Source organism: Corvus kubaryi, unplaced genomic scaffold (assembly GCF_017639235.1).
Source record: "Corvus kubaryi isolate FWS band 111438036 unplaced genomic scaffold, C.kubaryi_AGA036_p1.0 74, whole genome shotgun sequence".
NCBI classification, from domain to species: Eukaryota; Metazoa; Chordata; class Aves; order Passeriformes; family Corvidae; genus Corvus; species Corvus kubaryi.
This window is the reverse complement of record NW_024582061.1, coordinates 6,570,215-6,592,429: the sequence shown is the minus strand read 5'-3', so window position 1 is coordinate 6,592,429 and position 22,215 is coordinate 6,570,215. Positions and strand designations below refer to the sequence as shown.

At 44.7% G+C, this 22,215-nt stretch overlaps 1 protein-coding gene across 5 annotated transcripts in view; it reads right to left on the bottom strand.

Annotated features, from left to right (window-relative positions):
* ITPR2 (inositol 1,4,5-trisphosphate receptor type 2) overlaps window positions 1-22,215 on the bottom strand; it is a 245,589-nt gene that overhangs the window by 8,961 nt on the left and 214,413 nt on the right. For all 5 annotated transcript variants that reach the window (XM_042050417.1, XM_042050418.1, XM_042050419.1 and 2 more), the window contains 3 exons: window positions 18,887-19,014; window positions 17,359-17,524; window positions 15,964-16,124 (listed from right to left, as the gene is read on the bottom strand). In XM_042050417.1, coding sequence (XP_041906351.1) covers window positions 15,964-16,124; window positions 17,359-17,524; window positions 18,887-19,014 — 455 coding nt within the window. The remainder of the gene's footprint in view (window positions 1-15,963; window positions 16,125-17,358; window positions 17,525-18,886; window positions 19,015-22,215) is intronic.

Below are 22,215 nucleotides of genomic sequence, written 5' to 3'. Positions count from 1 at the left end.
GCACGTCCTCGAGGTGCCCACGGCGAGGGCACATGCCTGAGAAATCACAGGGCTTAGAGGATTTGCTCCTTGTGCTCACTGAAAAACCTCAAACCCTGCGTCTCGCAGAGGTGGGCTCAGAGCTAAAGTCTGCGTCTGCCTCCTGCAGTTTTCTATGCAACTCTCTCCTTCCCTTCTGTGGGCTTTCCAGGGGGATGGCAGAGATGTGGGATAAGTCCTCCCTTCGATAAAATATTGCCATTTTTCTGACTTTGCTGGCTCTGGTTGAGCATGGATGGGGAAAAGACTGAAGAAAGCTGTTTAGAGTTCCTATACTTTGTATGAAGCCTCTCTTGAGCCATCCCTGTCCTGTTGGCACAGCCAACTGGCTTCAATCAAGCTCTCATGCTGAGCTGAATCCATGCCTTCGGAGTAATTGGCAGAGGGATGTTTCTTTAGGAGGTGCTGGTTTCACAGGCTAGCAGCGAGATGGATCAGCTGCAACCAGCAGGAAAGACTGGGCTGAGCCTTTAAAAAATAGATTACTAGATAACAGTGAGAGAAAATAGGTCAAAGAGTAGGACAATGGGGATGAAGTAGAGCAGCAAAGGCAGCCTTATGCATACTTTCAGCCGGTGCTAGTGCACGGGCTGCAAGTGCCACGCCACCGTCAGATGTGCCAGACTCTCATTTCTCCAGCACACTCTAATGCAATGACTCTCAGCCCTTTCCACCCCGTGACCCCTTGTTGCAACATGAAAACAAGCCCTTTCAGGACTTCCCTCCTATCTGTTCTCCAAGAAAAGTGGTGATTACTGCTCATGACTCCTCCTGGACTGTGACCTGCCCTGCTGCACGCACCAGGGCAGGAGAGCGGCCTCCGTGTCCCCCAGCCCATGGTTCCGCAAGGATCCTTCTCTCCTTGGTGACTGTCATCACGAGGGCTGTGCCCTAACAGCAAGGCTGAGAAAACAGAGGTGCTGGAAGCTCTCTTGCTCCTTAGCTAGATGGTTGCTGAAGGGTGCACAAGAGGAGCATGGACATCAATCACCCCGAAGGTTTGCTACCAGCGCCTCCACGTGCTGAGCTGGGCTCTCCTGGAACACACCTTTGTGGGCATGCAGCAAGAACAGCAGCAGCCCCCAAAAAAGGCTCCTACAGCTTTAGGGAGGCTGAGCCTCTTTAGAGAGACTGTAGCCCCTCAAGTGCCCATTGGGGTGGTAAAACTCTGCTGCACTGGTGCTGAGGAGAGATCCTGCTGGTCACCCCATGGCCTCCGGGGCTAAGGAGTGGCACTGCCAGTCCTATGTGCCCTCAGCATGAGGGCAAACAAACTGGGCATCACGGCTCTCCAGCAGGCAGCCCCTGCCCTTTCAGGCATGAGAATGAACAGTTCCCTCCCCTTTTCTGGGCCAGCACCTTGAATAAATACTTTAGCACTGGGTACAAAGAGATCTATTTACTGAGAACTATTCTGTATGTCTGAAATGCAAATAAGTCCATCCAGTCCCTTCCCCAGGATGCTGCCCATATAAGCAGAGAGGGATCAGTCCAAACGACCTTTCAAAAGCTTTTATTTTTTTTGTCTAGGGACAGAGTCTGGTCCTAAAAGTCCAGAGTTATGTAGCTCCTATAGCCACCTTAAAAAGGGATTTTAAAGATTTAAGCTATCGTGTGCTTTAGATGACACAGGGCAATAACCACTTTGTGATTTAATCACAGACAATAATAATTTGGTTCAGTGCATGATTCAGCTAATCCACAATTTGATAAACATTCATCCTAAACTACAAACCCAAATAGCTTTCTGCAAATCCTGTTTGACACTTTAAGGTTAAGACTGCATTTGATAAGCAATCTGTGCTGTACAAGAATATAGGGAGGGAAATTAGGAATTGTTATGCATCTATATGCATCCACAACAGTAATTCAAAGAAAATAAAAATAAACCTTGGCAATTACAGATAAATCTTTATGCAACAAGAAAACGAATAGGTTTGGCTGGGTCTACACTGGATTGATACATGCTACAGCTCCCACAGCTCACAGAAAAACAGAAAAACCTGTTACCCCTGGAAAGAAGGTTGAAACCACAATACAGACCCACTGTCTGCTTTAGCAGTGTCATTGATGCATTTACTTTCATTTTAACTTGGCTGAATGTTTTCGAGGGCTGCAACAGAATCTATCACTGCAATTCTGAGTAATTGTGAGTTCTTCAAGACTGATATCCAGGCCAGGCAGTTAAAAATGTCTCAGTGTTTCTGTATCAGCGTTCCCACTTATGATACCCCTGCAAAAATTATGGTGAGGAATGATAATAAACCCCAAATTGCAAAGAATTTTCTCTGACGCTCTGTGGGGCAGTTTTGACTCTCAAATTGAAGCTCTGTAAAAGGACAAGCACCACAATATTTCTGCTTATCAAACTCACCTAAGGGACTTGGCATTTACCTCCAAAAGATGGAAACTATCATGAAACTCATTTTTTCCAGTCAGGGCTGTAAGTTTGAACATGCTCTCACACTGCTGTTGTGGGCAAGCCACGTGCCAACAGCAGGTCTGTGAGTCACAGCGTGTCCCTAGAGAGGAAAAGGCCACCCTGACCTGGGCTGCAGCAGCCAGACAGGAGCCACACAGGAAGGGATCCCACTTCAGCAACTCTGCCCTGCAAGGCGGAAAGTAGAAACCAAACTAAGCAGCTTTATCTCGGAGATGGCACATTCCAGCCACTGTCCAGGTGGAACCCGGGCATCTGTAGGCATGCAGAGACCACAGGGGACTCACAGGAGAGCCATGGCACCACTCCTGTGTGCTTGGAGAGCCTCAGCTTGTGTCCCACCCCAGTGCTGCTCTCCTGCAAGACGTTTGCTTTTCGTGTTGTCCCTTCCCCGTGGCTCATTTCTGAGCTGTTGCTTCCTTCTGTTTCAATTGCTCTCTGCCACCTTATCTCCCTCATAACCCTGATAATTGATATTGTCCTGTGCAAATCTTCAAGAATCCCAACACTACCATCAACAGCTAGGATTTGGTCCGTAATATTTGCACCCTTAAAATAGATACAATTATAGATTTGTGTAAAACTTGAGTTTATTTTTCCACATTCCTATGTTTTCATGTTGTTAGTGGTTACGAGACATACTTTAGGAAAAACACTTCAGATTATTCATTTAAAATAATTAAATTATTTCTGATATAATCCCTGGATCTTGTGCATAATGAAACATCTGGTACAAAGGTTAGAAAATAAATGTTCTTGGCTTTTTTTTTTCTTCTTTTGTTAAACAGATGTTGTTGATACAAAACACAGAACTGTAAATCATAGCCTGCATGTGGACACAGACTGTCACTACTGAGCACAAATTTACTGTGGCTAGATAGAGGTTTGAAACAGCAATGAATCACTGGCTTACTAACTTTATTCATGTGGGTATGGTTTCAATATTCTGACATTAAGTGCACATGTCCTTAAAGAAAGGACCTTGTAATGGCAGTCTGGGAGGCTCTGGTTCAGTTCCAGCTGTGTCCATGTGAGAAGCTCAGCCGGGGCAGCCTGTGTGCAGGGGAACGTGGCAGGTCTCTGTCTGTGCCCTCACACTGGGGAGTGCCCGGGGGGCTGCTGCGCAAACCCGCAGCCCTGGCTCCCCGAGCGCCAGCCAGGGCAGCGCTGGCACAGCCGAGGGGCCGAGCTGCCCACGCAGCCCCAGCTCTGCCACCAAAGTGCCTCCAGCTCTAACCTGTTCCTCCGTCTGCTCCCCTGCTGCTCCCCACAGCATTTCGGTGAGTTCACCGTTGGTCTGCAGGCCAGGACCCCGCCGAGCCCAGCAGCGGTGTCACTGCTTCCCGTTGGCTTGTGAGTGACCACAATTCCGATGCCTCTCCGGCCCCTCGCCGCTCCCGCTCCCGCACTGCTTGCGGCAGCAGGCTGAAGCCCCCGCTTCCCCTGTTCCTCTTTTAATATTGATTTTCCTTCACAAAACACGCCAGCAGCACACTCCAGACACTGAACTCCAGACAAAAGCCAGCGGTACAAATCCCACTGCAATGGAAACGTACCCTGCAGTACCAGGCCACAGACGAAGCCTCCTCCTTGGACACACATGTACCATCCAGTTGGCGAGGACACCACAAATTTTGACCTGCTTTTGTCAATGTGCCTGCTGGTTTGATCCAATGGATCAGGGTCTAACTCCATGGTAAACTCCAAACCACAACCTCTACTTCCTAGCTTTTGTAGCACAGGACTCAGGATCATATTTGTTGAAATTTATGTTTTGGGGTTTTTTTTCACATTTAGCTTTAATTCTCTGGTCCTGTCATCTTGTATTTTGCAAGTACTGTCCATTTCCTGGCTTTAGCTTCAATTTGGTGTAACAGAATCTTTGGGAAATACAAAGACTCAGCTGGAGACTCGTTTTTCAGAGGCTCAGGACTTGACCTTGTTCTCAGCTTTACACAGGCAGAGCTCTGCTGATTGCAGCGCGATTGTTCTGGTTTAGGGTACTGCCAGAGCCAAGGCATTTTGAATCCTGATCTGAATGTTCCTGCTTCGGGCCCATTTCCACTCTGATGTATTTTGCACATGGGGCACTATGAAAGGACAACTGAAAGAGCAACACTTTCTTTGAAAATAAGTAAGAATTATTGACTATCAGCACACAGAACAGTTTTCTTAAGCAATGCTACAATCATGCACATACCTTACACATGCACAAAATCATGGAATCATTAAGGTTGGAAAAGACCTGGCAGATCATAAATGCACATACTCAAGTACCACTCAGAGGAGAGGATTAAGATCTACATTTCTCTGTGAAGCATCTCTTGACAAAACAACACCAAGCAATGGCCACCTTCCAGTCCTATGGGCTCGAACACTATCAACCTGCTCTCTGACCCCTGGCTCTGCTCAAAGGCTTGCCTGTGGATTCCTCAGCACTGCAAGAACAACTTCTTGCCCATGCAGGCATGATGGTCAAGGATTGGCCCCATGGCAGGTCTGGCTGCAGCAGAGCCCACAAGGTGGGATGGAAGCACAAAGCACTTTTATTCCCTTCAGGAAATAGATGGGAACGAGCAAAACTGGGCCCTCTACTCATTCAGGTTTGTGTCTCCCATGGGTTATTTCCAAGGCTGCAGGCATAGATCAATAAAAGAAAAAACACCATGGTACTTTGTGACCCTTATCTGCCCATACTACAATTTCATTTAGTGCTTTTGCTAGGAAATATTAAACTGGATCCTCTGTACAGATCTGCTTTTTCTTTTTTGTTTTCCCAGTCCAGCATTTTAAATGGTTTGCTCTGTTCAGTTAAACTGAATTTTCTCTTGAGAACAAGCAGATGATCGGTTTCACAGGCCCGAACTTAAGATTTTCCTTCAGCAACACCCAGCAAAATGAAAAACAGAAACAAAACATTTTAATCACATGTGTATAAAATACGCAGGGTTCATTAAACATGATTTAAAGTTGCCTGTTTGTTTTGGAGACTCTTTAGAGCTCCTACTAGCCCAAACTCACAGAAGTGTAATGTGATTCCTGATCTATTGAATTTTGGAGGACGGCTGTAGTGGGTTCCATTATATATAAATTGGATGCAGCCAATTTACAATCTCCGATATATACTTTTATCTCAAAATGCCCTGTGAGGCAATTGTGTAAAGTACTTTATCAGGGATTGTTGTTGGTAATATTGCAAGAATTCATGATGTAAAAAATACATCAATGTCATTTAAATTGAACAAAATGGTTCCCTTTTTTTTTCTTGTAGAGCATTTTTAACCATCTTTTCAACAAATTTGTTCAATAAATACTGTATGAAACAAACATTTTGCACTTTGTCCCACAGATGCAATTTGCCAACCTGATTGATTTCTTTCTCTACAACTAATCTGATTTCTTTAGGCTATACATCTTCTCTTTTATTAAAGATGATGCAATCTTAGCTTTTTATCATACACACATCCACCACACAAAAAAGAGAGAAGATTCTGCAAAGCAGCCTTGCAACCAAATAGAAAAGCCTGACACAAATCTCATAAAGCTGATCCCAAAAGATAAATGGCACAATGAGACCAAAGTTACACAAATTCAGAAACTTATCCATGCAGAGTAATACAGGCCAGTGGATTTTTCCTCCCGTGACAGATTCAGCAAAGTAACTTCATAGTATCTGTAGCACCTTGTAAATCAAGCTCATGCCAATGTTGCACCAAATTCACCCAAATCGTGCTGTCTCTGCACTGTGAGACGTCAGAAGCAGAACTGCATTTTTTGTAGCCTTTCCCTGGTTTGCATCTTGCAAAATCTCACTGCTGTGTTTTGAGTCCCAACAACTTTAGGCTTATTTACTTTCAAATGGAGTCCCTGATCAGACTCATCTCCCTGTTCTTTTACTGACTGCCCTCATGTCTTTGGGGAACCCTGTAGCCCTTCCCTTCCTCAGCATCTGCAGTTATCTGCCTTGGCTGTGGACAATTTTTCAGTCTCTTTCCCATTCAAGCAGCCAGAGCCTTAGTACCACTGTAATACAAAGAGCAATAATTGTTTTCAAATGTTGCAATAATATTCGCAAACGGCACTGAAGTGTTTGGTGTCTGTTTCTTCCCTCATTGAGCAAAATCAATTAATTCAGTTGACATGTTTCAGGATCTGCTCATCACATTGTTCCTCTGGGGCTCAACTTCTTATCACTAGCTGTGATCCCAGTCAAGGTCCAGCTTTCGCTGGCAAAGCCCTCTGCAGCCAGTCCCAGGAGAAGCAGGGCTCTGTCACTGCCAGGATTTTAAGTGCAACAGTAGGTGCCTATCCAGTGCCTTGGAGAGCCTTTCCATCACTTGGAGTCACAGACTAAAGGTCTGCCCACACACAGATCCATCTCAAGCCACAGGCTTCTCTAACAAAGGGATAAAAGATGGCTTTTGCAGGCTGCCTGGAAAGTTAACAGCTCCAGTCTCTGGCAGGTTGAGGCGAGAGCGGATTCCAGCAGGGAACCGCAGCCCGTGTCCTGCCAGCAGCGCTGCTTGGCTCGAGGGTGCTCCAGCTGGAACACCTCCACTCCCTGTTCCTGGGATGTGCAAGTTTCAAGGAACAGAGCCTTGTGTCCAGACCCCTCCTCGAGTTTTTAAGGCCAGCAGCAAGCAAGAAAACAAACACGAACCCAACTCGGCTCATTTATTTTAATTTGCAAATTGAACGGGTAGAAGTTGGAAGGAGGACAAGGAGGCTGTGACTACACTGCAGTATCAAGGCAGAACCAATCTTTGCAGCAAAATCTCTGAAGCCTAAAGAGACAGGTGGCCAAACCTTGAACATACAGAGGAAATCAAGCTAAGCTTACAAGTGAGCTACAATATTACAGGGGCCAAAAAGACTAGGTCTGGATAGCATCAAACCACTGATTCTGGATCTCAGGGGGGAAAAAAACCCCAAATATCAATGAATATACTTCTGAGGAGTTTTAGGCTCTGCTCTGTAACTTGAAATTACATCACAGCTGTGTACACAGAAGTGATTTCAAAGGAAAGAGGGGAATAGACAGGGTTGTGTTGGTGCTTTAGAAGTTAACAAGAATGTGAGGGGCTGAGCAGAGACAACGGTCGTGTGCCATGGCCATTCCCTCCCCAAGTCAGCTGGAGGATGAAGGTCATCACCAAACCTGCCTGTGCTGCAGCACCTGCCCTTGATACCAAGCTTTCTCCTGCTCCAGCTAATGGCATCATTTCTAAGGAGGTAGGATCAGATCCATGGCTTCCTGTTCAAGCAGCAGCAGGATAATTAATTTTGCCTGTCTGAAAAGTATGTGTATAAACATAAAACCGCTGAAACCTCAAGCTTTTTCAAGGAGGTACCAAATGAAGCCCACCTTTCCCTTTATTTACCCACGTCTCATGCATCACTGAGCCAAGCAGGCCAACTAAATTACTTATGGAAGACCAAAGAGCCCATTGCTGGAAGATGCAGAGCCCTTCAAGTAGAAAAGAAGATGCTCAGCTCTCTTGAAGAATAGGAGCTTTGTGCAAAGATGCAAAGTCCTCACGTGATGCTAACTTTTCATGCTTTGAGAAACACAAATGAGCAGGAAAGCAGCTAATTAGGCACGTTACTGTGATTGCTTATTTTATGAAGTGGAGAGGGAGGTGTTCAGCACTTTAATGAGATAATAGCATAGAGGCAAAATTGTGCAGAGAAGCAAAAATAGCAGTGGTCTTCCCACAGAAATGAACATTATTTTTGAGCAATAAGAAAAGCAACAATAGAAAAATAACTCAATACCTAGCAGCAGAAAGAACAGTGCCTAAATTTATTCTGTACATGTAAAACCTGGATAACACTTGGATATACGAGGGTAGAGGGACCTCCCCTCGTATTCCCAAGCAGTGGTTGGACTGTGCAAAGGCCAGCTCTATTTTAGTGACTGTATCAGTCAATAGTGATCCCTCTGAGATGCTCTGTGGATTTGTGGCAGGCCTTGATGCAGAAAAAGGACTTTCTCTGGGACCCTGTGCACCTAATCCAAAGCCCTGGACTCCCCACAGGTCCACGTGGAAGGACACAGAGAGCTGCATTCTCACTCACTCTCCTATTTTGAGCACAACAACAACAACAAAAAAATGGGAGCCGTAAATCATCTATTTAGGTGTATTTCTTTAATTGCTTATTTTATGAAAACCCAACTGCAGACAAAACCAACACTGCATTTCCCAGGAAATGAGCCTGCCTGTGAGACCTCAGATCTTATTTAGCAGCCGGCTTTTGTGCTCTCAGTGTTACTGCCATGGTAAGTAATTACTCATAACGTGACATGCATCGTATCAGCCTTTTAAAAGTAATTAAGAAAAACTTGCATTGCTTAATGATATGTACATACATCTCATCCTTGCAAGTTTGGCTTCGATAACATCTGCTAGTTTTTGGAGCAAAGCCAGTCTTAAAAAGTAAAATAACCCAGCCCTAACAATGGGAGCATTATTAGCTTCCCAAAAGCTATAAACTCCATGCCCCACTCCAGCACAACATTCGTGTGCACAAGTCCTGTAAGGATTTTCAAGCCTGTGAGTTGCCAGATCAGAAAGTTCATGCTGAACTAGAATTTAAGATAATGAAGAAGCCTCAAAAATACAGTTTATTTATAGTGAGACAGTTTAGGAGCTGCAGCTTACCATCCCTGGCAGATTCAGGTGCAGCAGCTGAAGGGGTCACCCTGATCAGCTGGTGCCCTTCCTCCCTGCTGATATTATCCCTCCTATACAGAGACAGCAGAACCAGTGCCGTGTCCTCTTCTCAACCAGTGCAGTTCAGACTGGCGTGACTTCAGTGGCCATCAATTTTCACATTAGTACTCTTGGCTGTGAACTGCAGCAGCTCAGGAGTGAACAAACACGTCCCTGGTCCTCCCCCCTCTGCTCTCGCTGTGGCAGAAGGGTATGGTGGACATCTGGGGGAGGAAACTCCTGGAATTGTCTGGGATGAATCACCAGAGTGCATGTGAAAAGCACACGGAGTGTCTTCCTGAGATCCCAAGTGCCCATTCTGCAGCATTCATGCTACCTTGGATTGACATTTCTCTGCTTTAGGTCATTCTCTCTACCCATATGGTGTTTTGTGATCTTTGGATCTAATAAGTATATCTACAGAACTACCAGAGAAAGCTTTTACCTCCAAAATTCAAAAGGGTGATGGATAACAGAAGAATTTTGGCTGTCAGAACTTTTTTCTTCCTTCTCCAAAGAAGCTTTATTTTAAGAGCAGAGGTCAACAGCCCTCTTAGTACATATTATTTTATTACGTTCTCTGACAAAAATTGACAGCAGTAAAGAACAGCTTGTTCCACAAACCCCCATGCTGTCAGCATGCCCTTCCCCTTTCTGTACAGCGCTTTTTCACTGTCTCCACCTCTCCTGCCTGAATTTCCCTCGGAGCTGCCTCCCCTAGAAACTCCACGTGGTCTGCTCGGGGATGGCCACTGACTCTGTCAGACATCAGGACAGCACACCAGGGTCTGGCATCGGTGAAAAGCCTTTTGCTCACTGAGTAACCCTGGAGCAACCTCTCCCAAGGTGTGAGGGGACGGGCAGGCAGCCTCCTGACCCACAGCTGTCGGGCTCCATAGGCACCCTTGGCTCACACCTTGGCTGTTTTGACAGTCAGCTACGTCTGCTGGGGTTGGCTAGGATGAAAAAAAGCCCCTCTGCAGGGTGTGCCAGGGGCCGTACGCAAGCAGCTCTGCCTCCAGGAGGGAGCTTGTCCCCTCGCCCTGCTCCTGTACCAGGGGGTCACAGCCTCATGGAGTGGCTCTGGCCACAACCATCTGACCCCTGGGAGCAGCCAGGAGCTGACATGGCTCACATCACACCTCCCCTCCCGAGGTGGGAACATGGCAAAATGCAGGGCAGCGAGGCAGGAGAGAGGAGGATGCCGAGGGAAAAGGGCTGGCGCTGCCCAGCACACAGCATGGGCAGAATGACAACTATTGAGGCTTCTCAATGGCTCATTTGGCATTATTCCCAGCACTGCTTTTCAATCTGACACCCACTTCTGGGTATCTAATAGAAAAGAAGGCAAAACCATGAGGCTGGAGGTAGGAAGAACAGAAACAACAGCACCAGCTCAAAGGAGCACTAATTTCAGCTGAATTTTCAAACTTCACTACTTAAAAACAGCAAGCAAAACAATCAGAATGTTTCAAAAGGGGAATACATTTTTCCTCGTGGCATGGCTAAATATCTCTTTTATTTAATAATTTAAAAGAAAAATAATAATTTAAAAAAGCTGACGCCTTTAAAATATTTAAAATAAAGCAGTTAAAATATTTTGTCACACGACTAATGCCAGGTCATTGCTGTGCCACAAAAGTGCTTTTAAGAGAACTGAATCAGAAGATAATAGTTCAGAATTTCAGGCTGGTGTTGCTCAACCTGTCTCTACTGCTTCCTCCCTGCCACATTGATAGGAATAAAAGGTTCATGGTCCCAGTGACCATAATGGAGAACAGGAGAACAGAACCTTTAATTTCCCAGCAAAGATTGCCTTGCTTTAGAGAGATGGTCCAATTCATGGCAGCATCCTTTACTCTTAGGAGCATAGGCTGGTTTTAGAGCATTTTTCAGCTGACTGAGGAGTTACATAATTGCACCAATTACATCCAATTACATAATTAGGGTAAATAAGTAATAATATAATTAGGTGCTGTGATTATGTAGTTATGACAGGTAGCACTAATGCTGATAAAAGCCATTACGAAACTTGCTAAGAACTGTGGACAGAGCACACGAGAATGAAACTTTCAGGGCTTCGTTTGCTAAAGTCTTTCATTCTTCCAATGGGCAAAATAATTAATTTAATTACTATGCCAATAGCCTTTTATTTTTGCAAATGAATAGAGGTACAAATCATAGGCTAATTCATAGCTCTGTTGAGCTGCAAAAAATTCAGCAGCTAATCATGTCCTTTTTTTTTTTTAACCTCCATATATCTATTTACAGCTACCAAAGCTTGGGTGAAATATGTGTGTACAAATTACACCTCTGAAAAGCAAAGTACAAAAGTTTGGACATTAACCTTCATTGTTCCAGTTATCACATTAAACTGTCTCCTCTGACAAATGGACACAAGGAACATTCAAAGATTGCTGTATCGATGTAATACAAGTTATGTGCATCTCTGGGTTTGCTAGGGATGGTGTTTCTGGTTAAATGGGTTAGATAAACAGGGTTTTTTTCTACAGGAATGAAAATTCAATAGGGGAATCATTCATGCAGGTTCTCAGTGCAAACACAAGGCATGCAGCCAGCTTTTCAAAGTTTCTGTCTCTTCAGATATTGTATAATACCTGTCTGACTTCATAAAAGAGGCCCGGAGAGCAAACAAATACTAAAACCTAGTGCCCTGCTTTAATATTCATTAATATTTCACCCAATGACTGATAAAAGATAAGTGTGCAAGAAGAAAGGACAGCGCTGGAAGAGCAGACGTGCTTTATTCCCACCAACATCTCCATAAAGCTTGAGGTGTATGAACTGCATGTTGCTCTAGAATTCATTTTATGCTTGATGCTTTTTTCTAAAAATAAAAAAACCCACAGAAAAATTAATACCTTTCTTTATGAAAGCTGGATAGCTCCTGACTACTTCTATCACTGCTCAGAGCAGTATGCTAAGTACTGAAGCAAACACGGAGCTGCTGGGAAAATCAAAATCACAGGGAACATCAGGAGTTTGCAGAGACAATGTCCACAGTCCAGAGCAGGAAAGCAAAAGAAGTGCTCTACCCCAAGGTCTTCTGAGGCCAGAGACAAGCAAGATAACAGGAATGCCTTGAAACAAACCACCCCTGGAACAGAAATACAAGTGAACTTGGAAACCTGCAAGAATCTTGCATTTGAGTGTGGGGTGTGTACAACATCATCCACGTGTTTCTTCCCCCTTCTTGAGAAGTGAGCTATGATGTGTAATAACTCCCATCCATTTTGGCACCCAGCCTGTCAAATAATATTCCAAAACAAGGAAACCACAGCATTCCTGGTATCTGTTGTGCTATCAGCAAGCCTTCAAACCAGATGCTTCACTGTTTGCTGGACAAATGATACATAGAAAAGACTGAGAGTCACAAAGTAGACAGTCATATTTTTGGGGCTCTGACGAGGCTGGGCAATGGAGAAAAGAGACTATCAGAAACTGATGCTTTTCCTGGTGCTTAGTTAATACTGATAATTATTCCAATGTTACTTTTTGCAATACTTTGCAAGACAGGAATAGGCAAATGCCAATAATAAATTGGTTCCTCGCCGCAGTTGTAGGGGTAGTGAGGATGATACTTGGAGCTAAACTCTACTTTCTATTAAAGTTACTGCAGCATACTCCAAAATTTTGACCTATGTGTATTGAAGGATAGATCTGAGTCTTGAAGACTGGATTTGGGTAGAAGTTCTCTTCTTTACTCTTCACTCTTTAAGTGATCTGGCTGTGAAAAACACAGAATTCCATTAAATTCCACAGAATCCACTAAAGCTACAGAAGCAGCCATAGAAAGCATTCCTAATTGTAACAAAAACTAATAGAATGAAGAGAGTTCTTCCAGGAGTATGATTCACAGAGTTTTTTCAGCCATATTCTGTGTAGTATGAAATATAAAATCTCATTCCACCTTGTCCTTTTCAAAGAAGTCCCGACACTGCCCTGCTATTCCAACCACCATATATTTATAAATATTTTTTGCAATCCCATACACCCCCAACAAGCCTTTTTCAGCAATGAGTCAATTCCATTGGCAAGTCCCTTGTAAAAGGGTAATTTCAAGCCTCTTTTCTGCCAGATCCTAACCAGGATATGCTTTCTTACCCAGGACTTGGTCACCTCTCCTAGTATCACAAGGATGGTCACTCAGCCTTCAGGCTGTCACAGAGCCTGAATCAGCTCCTCTCTCTGTCTTCATGACAAAAGCCATACTCAGGCTTAATTAGTGCATGGAATGTAGCACATCTCACTTGCCTGTGGTGTAACTCATTACTATCAGGCTGTGTTTGGTTGGGACACACCAAACACATCTGCTACAGCAGCTCATATGTTTGACAGCTGCAAAACTGCCTCTGAGAGTTTCCTTTTTGACTCTTCTTTTGGTCCAGAGCAAAGCTGTATCTCTAAATCTCTTCCAGTTGAATATCATACTCCATTCCTCCAGTCAGATTATTTTCTTTAATTTCTTAGTATTCCTTGTAGCATGTGATATACTGTAAATTCTTTGGCTCCAAGAGAAAGTGTCCTTTTTTTGTTCACTTAAGAAGTTCCAATTGCTTCTGCTAGGCAGCACATCTTCCCTGGATTTCGTACTAGGAATTTAAACTACACAAAGACACAGCTACTAATCTCATACCAGACACTTGTAGTTCAGTCAAACATTTATTTCTCCTTTTTTCTCCCACTCCACCATTTATACTTTCATTCCATTTAAGCTTTATACTTCTAGGTCCACAGGTACCTCTTCATGATCCAAAATAACCTTTAACTTTATATACACTGATGGAAAAAGAGAGTTTAATAATCCCAAAATCTGGATTACTGCTAACCACTTAAACAGCCAGCGCTCTGCCACAGAGGAACAGGGGCTTTGAGAAATCAGTTCAGTGCTTGAGGTCAGGTGAGTTTTTGGTGCTTTTCTGTTAGTATTTTAGATATTCCAACAGGAGTTCCAGCCATTAATGCAGAAGTAAAATACATTAGTGAATTACACATCAGAAAAGTCAAACCACTGCTGGCACAGGATGAATACACTTACTGTGAATATTAATGCATCTCTTGGAATTAAACATTAATACTTAACATACATACCACAAAGTTTAAAATCTTACAAACATTGCAGGGAGAGGAAAAGGAGGAACAAATGAGACAAGCCCCAAAGTCTGATTCCACAAATTAAAGTGTTTTTCTGAGATAAGCCAAAATATTTCCATGTGTAACAGGACAATTTGCCACTATCAGTAATTTCTCGTAATGCAACAGCATCTACAAAGATGTGTTTTATGTTTTCTACCTCGCCCACCACCCTGCAGAAGTGTAGATCCATCACTGCCTACAGTATACATGCTCTGAGCTGGGGAATGAGACTGATGGTTCAAAATTCATGGAAATAGGCTGTTCCTCTGTACCTGAGCACTGAATTCCCATCACCTGCCACAGCACCTTCCCTTCTAGTGGCAATAGCACTTACAAAAGCTCAATTTAAGTGCAGCAATCAAGCACACACTCCTGTCTAAACACAACCATTTCTACTAATGTGAGTTCTTCAAGGTAAGCTCTGCGTAAGCCTGCACAGTGCTTGGGAGTCAACTCTAATTTTAGCCTGCTCCCAATTAGGCACCTTGTCTAAACTAACCATTTAGGCTTTCAAGGGAGTGAGAAAGGTGAGTTAGCCCAGCTATCGTGGACATCCATCTGAAGGCAGGATAAATAACCCAGCTTTCTGCACTGACAGGGCAGAAAGGAGCTGGGATCGATCGAAACCCGGCGCCTGACCCGACGACAGCTGAAGTGAAAGGAGAAGAATCTTCCCCTTGGCTAAACTGGGGACTAAAAGGCCACCCAGCACCTCAGTAATGAGGCTGGGTAGTATGTCCAATCAAAATCCTGATGAGGGATAACAGAGCGATAGCCTTGATAAGAAATGTGGCTCCAGAAATGCATAAACAGTGAAGCCTGATGCGCATTTGGTTACAGCCTCCTCCGGGATTCAGACATATGCCAGCTCTGCAACCACAGGGCCTGGCACAGGCCCTGAGCAGTGCAATACCTGCCAGCAAGTCCACAGGAAGAAAATGCTGCACCAGAATATCCCAGCAGGCAGGCAGCATTCCTCAAAAATGAAGCCCCAGGCCAGGCAGCCTTGATAATCCATCATTCTCAGTCACCAGGATGAACCCTCTTCGGCAGCAGGCTGGAAACAACGGAATCGAACACCTCTCTGGCCCAGTGTCATCACATTTCTCTCTCTGAATCCAAGTACTCTCACTGCTTCCCAAGGCAGTTTCTGTGGCTCTTAAAATCCCTGTGGCTGCTCTGCTTGGTCTTTTCACTCACTTGTTCAGAGCAGCCATAGGAGAAAAGCACCAGCCCTGAGCACTGACCCTGCATTTCAGTGCTCAGCAGGAGATGTTATTTTTCTGGACAGCAGCCCAGAGACACTGGACAAGGCTGGAGTAGCAGCAGATGTTATGATGCATGCTCTCCTGCCCCAGCTTTGGCTAATGAGGCAGCAGAACCCACAGAGCATGAGAGCACCGACGCCAAACTGGAGACTGCGGCCTGCACCTTCATCTTTTTCATTATGTTTAAGAGCAGGTTTTGTTGCAGACTAAGACACGTGAAAAGATCTTTAAAAATACAGATCGATGCCTCCTATTGTTCAGAGAGAGGGGAAAAGAAAGATATTCTCTGCCCTAGCTGCAAGGAGCATCTCTCAGTTGCATAAAGCACATGCCCAAATTGACTTACCACAATCATTTGTGCCACGTAGCTCTCCGGGCCAGTGTATTCAGTTGGATCTTTAACTTTGACAAGAACTATAAAGTACAAATAATGCCACATGTTGTGTTCTGCCTTTATATGCTCCTCAAACGAAACGGTCTTGTTATCAAATTTGTCTCTCTCCAGTCCTGCAAAAAGAGAAGAACATAAAGCCAAAAAATAAACTTCAACATAAAAATACACAAATCTGTTAAATATGTTAGAGAAAGGAACCTAACTTAATTTAAAGGACCATAAATTTGAAGGATCTTAATTTAAAAGCCATAACTGCCAGGCAAGAAATACCAGGCCAGAAGGCATTCCTGACAGAAGTCTTTCAACGCAGCATTTATTCTCTTTTGTGATATTTCCTCTTAATAACAATAACAATATAATAAATATATTACAGTTTTACAGTGCCTTCTATGCTGAGGGCTATAAAGTGCTTTACAAGTGTTGGCTCTGGCTCTTCCTAGATGTATACTGGGAAGCACACAGTGTGCAGTCCAGGTCCTGGTCTTCCAAAGATTTATGCACACTTTTAGCACGAAGCATATAAACAGCCCCACTTAAGGTTCAGTGGGATTGTTTGTGGGCTTAAACCTGGCAGAGAGGGTGAGTCTCTGCAGCTCTATTGTCACACAGTCTTTACAGAGCTGTAGTCATAAGAATTTTTTTGGATTTTTCCCTGTAATGGGCCAGATCTCAGAAGAATACCAGAAGTGAGAAAGGAGAGGAACCACCAATGTTTGCCTCCATATTACTGCTCTCCTCCCTGCATTTCCTGTCCACAGACACTAAAGACATGTTGTGCTCTGCACAGCATTCAGCCCTGTCAGTACAACAGCCTACAAAAAAGCAGGTATTTCTGAAGTCCCCCGGGGAGTGAAGGCCTGGCCCTCTTTGTGAGTGCACTTCAAAATAAGTGTGATTTATCCATGGGCTTTGCAGAGATGATTTCCACGGAATTCTTTTGTTCCCTGCTTCGTACCACCTTCTGAAATCGGCAGTTCTTGCTGATGCTTCCCTTCTGGAATGCCCTGTGCTGTGAAATAGAAGCTGCACTTTCATCTGCAGCACACTCTGTGAAACAGAGTCAGCAGCTGCCCCATCTCCATTAGTGGTGATGATGCAAGTGTGAGACACAGCTCTTCTGCCTCGGATTCTGGGCGGAGACTGAGAAGCCATCTCTCAGCAAAGCTAGCTTTTGATTCATAAACCAAATCTTTTTCCTAATGAGAGTTTCCAAATCAAACTCTGACATTTTTATAGACTTTCCTTGTAGAAGATAACCATGCCCAGGGTCCAAGCTTTATTTATTGAGGAATAGTTAATTTTCATTCCTTTCACCCTCAAATATCTCAACAGATCAGTAACACCTACCACAAATGAAACAGGTGGTCTTTAGTATCTCCTCCTTTTTCTGCTTTTCACTCCTGAGATCAGCAAATGTGTCAATGATGACTCCAAAGATCAGGTTGAGAACAATAATTATGACAATGAAGTAAAACAGAAGATCATAAACAACTCGTGCAGCAAACAAGGGCTCCTGCAATAGCAAGGTTGCAAGAAGGTATAAAAATAGCACAACTCTAAAATATTAAACAACATTTTCACATTAGCTCAAGCAAAGCTACAGATCTTTCTTTTCATATGCCAAATTCTGCTAGCCTTACTCACAGGACTAGGGAGGAACTATCTATGTGTACGGAGGCATAAAACCCAAGTCCTTTTCTTCACCATGATAGAGACCTGAAGTCACCCAATTGTTCAGTTTCCCACACATTCATGTGGATAATAGCACTACCCTTTGTGGAGTGCTTCCATGTAATTAGCATTAAAGAGCTGCTAAGTGGCACGGGTCAATTTCAAAGGGTCACTTTCAAAGTCTGTAAGAGCTTACAGATTCCACTGGGGATAAACTTTGGCTCCTGCAGAACCTCCCGGTCTTCGAGACAGGATATAGACTCCTACTACCAGCACAGGGAGCTCTTCCATCCAGATTCGAGCTGTCTCTGGACTCTCGCAAGCCCTGCTGAGATCCTACTTAATCCTGAATTTATTTATAACACTTATGGTGTGGCTCATCAAGCAAAGTGCCGCTAGATTGCCTTTCTTTGTGATGTTCTTTTTTGAGCCTAAATAAAAATGCATGAAACCACCCAAATATTACGGGAGGTCCTTAAACGAACTGAATTTTTGAGGAAACTTCTGGAAGAGAAAATATGCCACAATATATGAAATTCTGTTTTGACCTTCATGCTGGACCTATTCAACAGGACCTATTCCAGGGCAGATGCCATGCTGAATATAAGCTAAAATGTCCAGGGGGAACTTCCTGGGATCAGTCCCTGCCCGTTCCTCTGGTGCCATGGCTGGGCCCCCCGGAGCAGAGCCTGGGCCCTGCTCGGAGCCCTCCCTGCACACAGGGACACACAGGGCTGAGGGCCCCTCTCAGCTGGGGCTCCTCTCCAGGCTGAACAGCCCCAGCTCCCTCAGCCTTTCCCTGTCAGGGATGCTCCAGGCCCTAAATCATCTCCTCAGCCTCTGCTGGCCCCGCTCCAGGAGCTCCCTGTCCCTCCTGTGCTGAGGAGGCCAGGACTGGACACAGCCCTCCAGATGTGCCTCACAGGGCTGACTTCTTAGCAGTGCTTTGAAGGTTATGATATTCTGCATTTTTCCAGAAGTGGCAAACAACTACCTAGAGATCCCTTCTTCAAGTATCAACATCACACCAAGCTTAGCTCTTCCTATTAAATATCCCATCTGGAATCTAAAAATTAAGTGGATAAATCAACTGTGTGACATGAGATCAGACTAGATACAAACACTGTCTATGACCTCCAAAAATTGACTTTGGCATTCATGAGATGCACAGGGAGTAATGCATTTCCTCAGCCAAAACACTCACATCTTTGGAAGGCTTTCTGAGCACGTCTCCCACACCACCACCATTCCGCAGGCCTTGGTTTAACACAGTCACAATGCACATGAGCAGGGTGTCACAGGTCCTTTCTATTCCATCCTCCTCTTCTTCACCTGCAAACAGGAACCACAGCATCAAACACTCATCAAACAAAGCTACAATTCTGTTAGAGAAAGCAACTGGAAGACACATCTGCCTCTCGTATTTCTCATCCAGAGCCTCATTGATCATCCCCACCCATGTGCACATCGCTGCTGGTGACATACTTAGGCACATCAGGCACACTTAGCTTGAAGAGAGACAGAGAAAATCACAAGCAGGGCTCCCACCAGAGCTGTTAATGACCCAGAGCTGCCATCTCTGCTCATGGGAGCACCCCTTCTCCTTGCAGTCCTTCCACTGCTTTTTCAGTGGGCCCCCTAAAAACACGGCATAGACAAGAAGCAATATAAACAGAGAATTATAAGCACATTTGTAAAAGGATTGTCTTCCTGTGAAATCATTTCTCTACCTACTCATGCACAAGCCAAGTCATGTTAGCATTTCAAACCATTAAGGAGAGGCTGGCTTTTGTTCGAGTCAATCTGTCCATGATCTTTCCACCAGCACACGTGCCCAAGCACAGGTCTGACAGACATTAAATGAAAGGCTCCCCCTGACCTCAGCTTTAAAACTTGGATTCTGTTCTTATCTGTGCTGCAGAGCTGCTGCGTGGTTTTGGCTGAGCCACAAAGGGTACTATTGTGCAGGAGATATTTGAACGTGCAGAGGAGCTGGGCTGGAACACCAACCCCAGGGGGACTTTGTCCGCCTTGGCCGGAGTCCCTCCACCACACGCTCCCTGCATCCACAGCCTCCCTTTGAAGAGCTGTTCCCTGTGTCCTGCTGGCCTGGGCTGAAGGCTCAGGGCTGTGATTGCCATTCCTCCTGCTTTCCTTTCTCTTTAGGGACACTCTTGCTTAGGCGGGGAAGGCAGCGATTCACACTTGGTTTGCTCTGTGCGCTCATTGTAACACAGTTTAATAAATAACAACATCCGAGAGTTGACTGAAACACATATTTAACAGCCCCAAACCACCACATCTGGGGCACTAAGATAGACTCTGATACATTGAACTGACTGCAAGCACTCACATTGCAGACAAGTAATTTGGATTTAAATTTAATTTTGGATTTGGGTTCCCAAATTGTGGTGCAGGCATCCTGGCTGGGATGGGCAGGACAGCGCTGGTGGCTGCTGCTTTTGCCACCACTGCTTCTGTGCCACAGGCAAATTAAATGAGAAAGAACTCCCTACCAAAGGAACTTTGAGTAAAAAGAAAAGCAAGAGCAGACATCAGGACAGACTTCCCTGTTAAACTATATGGTCATTACAGACACTACTCCCACAAATAATCCCGGATTTAAAAATAACTGCTTAAATATTGAAACTGAAAGGATTGAAACAAGAAACTTTTTTTATCCTGTCATATCTAGATTTTATTTTTACTAGTACAGTGATGTTATTCATACCAACTAATTTTTGCTGTTGTATCCTGTCAAACAATACTCCACCTTTTTTTTTTTTTTGGAGCTGTGCTTGAGAAGGAGACCATCCACAAAATAAATTAAAAGCCTTGAAAAAAGCCATGGCTTCTATTTCCTTTAGGTAACTACAATATTTTCACTGGTCACAAGACCAGACTCAGGTGCTGGAAGCAGCAGATGATCAGATTGTGGTGAACCAAGGCTGAGAACTGGAGAGGGAATTATCTACCAGCAGCCCTAACCCCCAATTCTCCCTGTCCATGAGATGCTAATTCAGAGCAAGCCAGGCTTCAGAGAAACAAGATACATCACCTTGTGCATCTTGCAGCACAGAGCATCAGCATCCCACAAAAGCTCCCAGAAAAGCAAGCGCAGGTTGCAAGATCTTTGCCAAAGAACCAGACAGCCCAAAGTTGGCAGAAACCTCTAGAGCAGCAACGTAGGCTGTGGGGAGTGTACAGACAGCGTTTCTTCTGTTCTATTTCCACTCCAAGATGTGGAGCAACAAGAGCTGCCTTCAACCTGGGAGCCAGGCAACCCCACAGGCACATGTTCTGCCTCAGCTGTTCTGTCTTCAATGCTCAACAGCATTCACAGTGTGGGCTCAGCCCCTCTAGTCACCCGTACTTGAAAGAAAGGAGTGGATCTGTAGAGTGGATTGTTGTTAAGGACCCAATATTGACACCAGCTGAGGTTCAGGGGGGGTTATTTGCAAGCAGTTCCACCATGGAGAGTGGCTGGTGAGGGTTTGCACAGCATTAGTCAGGCTGTCTTCTGATTCAATTGAATTCAAAGGCAAATCTGGTTAAGCACTAAGCCAACCCCACAATGTTAATCATGGCGCAGGGGCAGGGATAACAGGAAGATTTACTTCAAAAATCCTCATCTGATGGCCCACGTCAGGTGAGACATGCCTGTGCCCACGGTGATCCAGCACAACTTGCACAGAGCAGGACCAGGCCTGGCAGCGGAAGGAGTCTTTGGAAATGTCCCCTTTACAAACAGGTATCTGTGCACTTTTCTTGCACGGGTCTCTATGGGCTACAGAGGATGAGGAGATACATCCTGTAGGATGTGAAGTTCCTTTAAGTGATTAGGCACTTCACCAGGCATAGACTTAAGTGATATGGAAATATTTTTGGAGTGGAGAGACGGGAGACTCTGAGGCAGATGAGGTGAAGTATTTTTATGCTGACAGCCCAGAGCAGTAGTGAGCAGCAGGCTGCTGAGAGGGGAGGCTCTCTGGGCACAGCACACTGGCTCCCAGGGAACTCCCTCATCAGTCAGAGCAATGACTGAGCACAGGCTCCACCAGCAAAACCTAAGGAAGAAGCAGAGTCCCGTCAGAAGAAATGATCAGCAGTGATCTGGTCTGAAAAGCAACATAATTCATGTTGCACTCGGGACCTGAGATGCCACTGAGAACAATTTCTCTTTGCCGTACACAGCTGTGGACTTCTCTGGTGCTACAATGTGAAACTTCCCCTATCTCATAGAATCATAGCACCATTAAAGTTGGAAAAGACCTCTGAGACTGAGCCCAACCACTCACCTAACCCTGCCATATTCTCCACTAAACCACATCTCAAGTGCCACATCCCCACACCTTTTGAACACTTCCAGGGATAGTGACCTCATGCCTTTGCATTCCACCACACTTACACTTTTGCCAGAGGGGAAATCTGTCCCAGGAAAAGACAGAAAGTAGAACAATTCTTCTGACCAGGTGGCTAAGGTGAGCAGAACTGTTCTTGCTGAATGTTGGTGGGTTTTAACGGCACTGGATA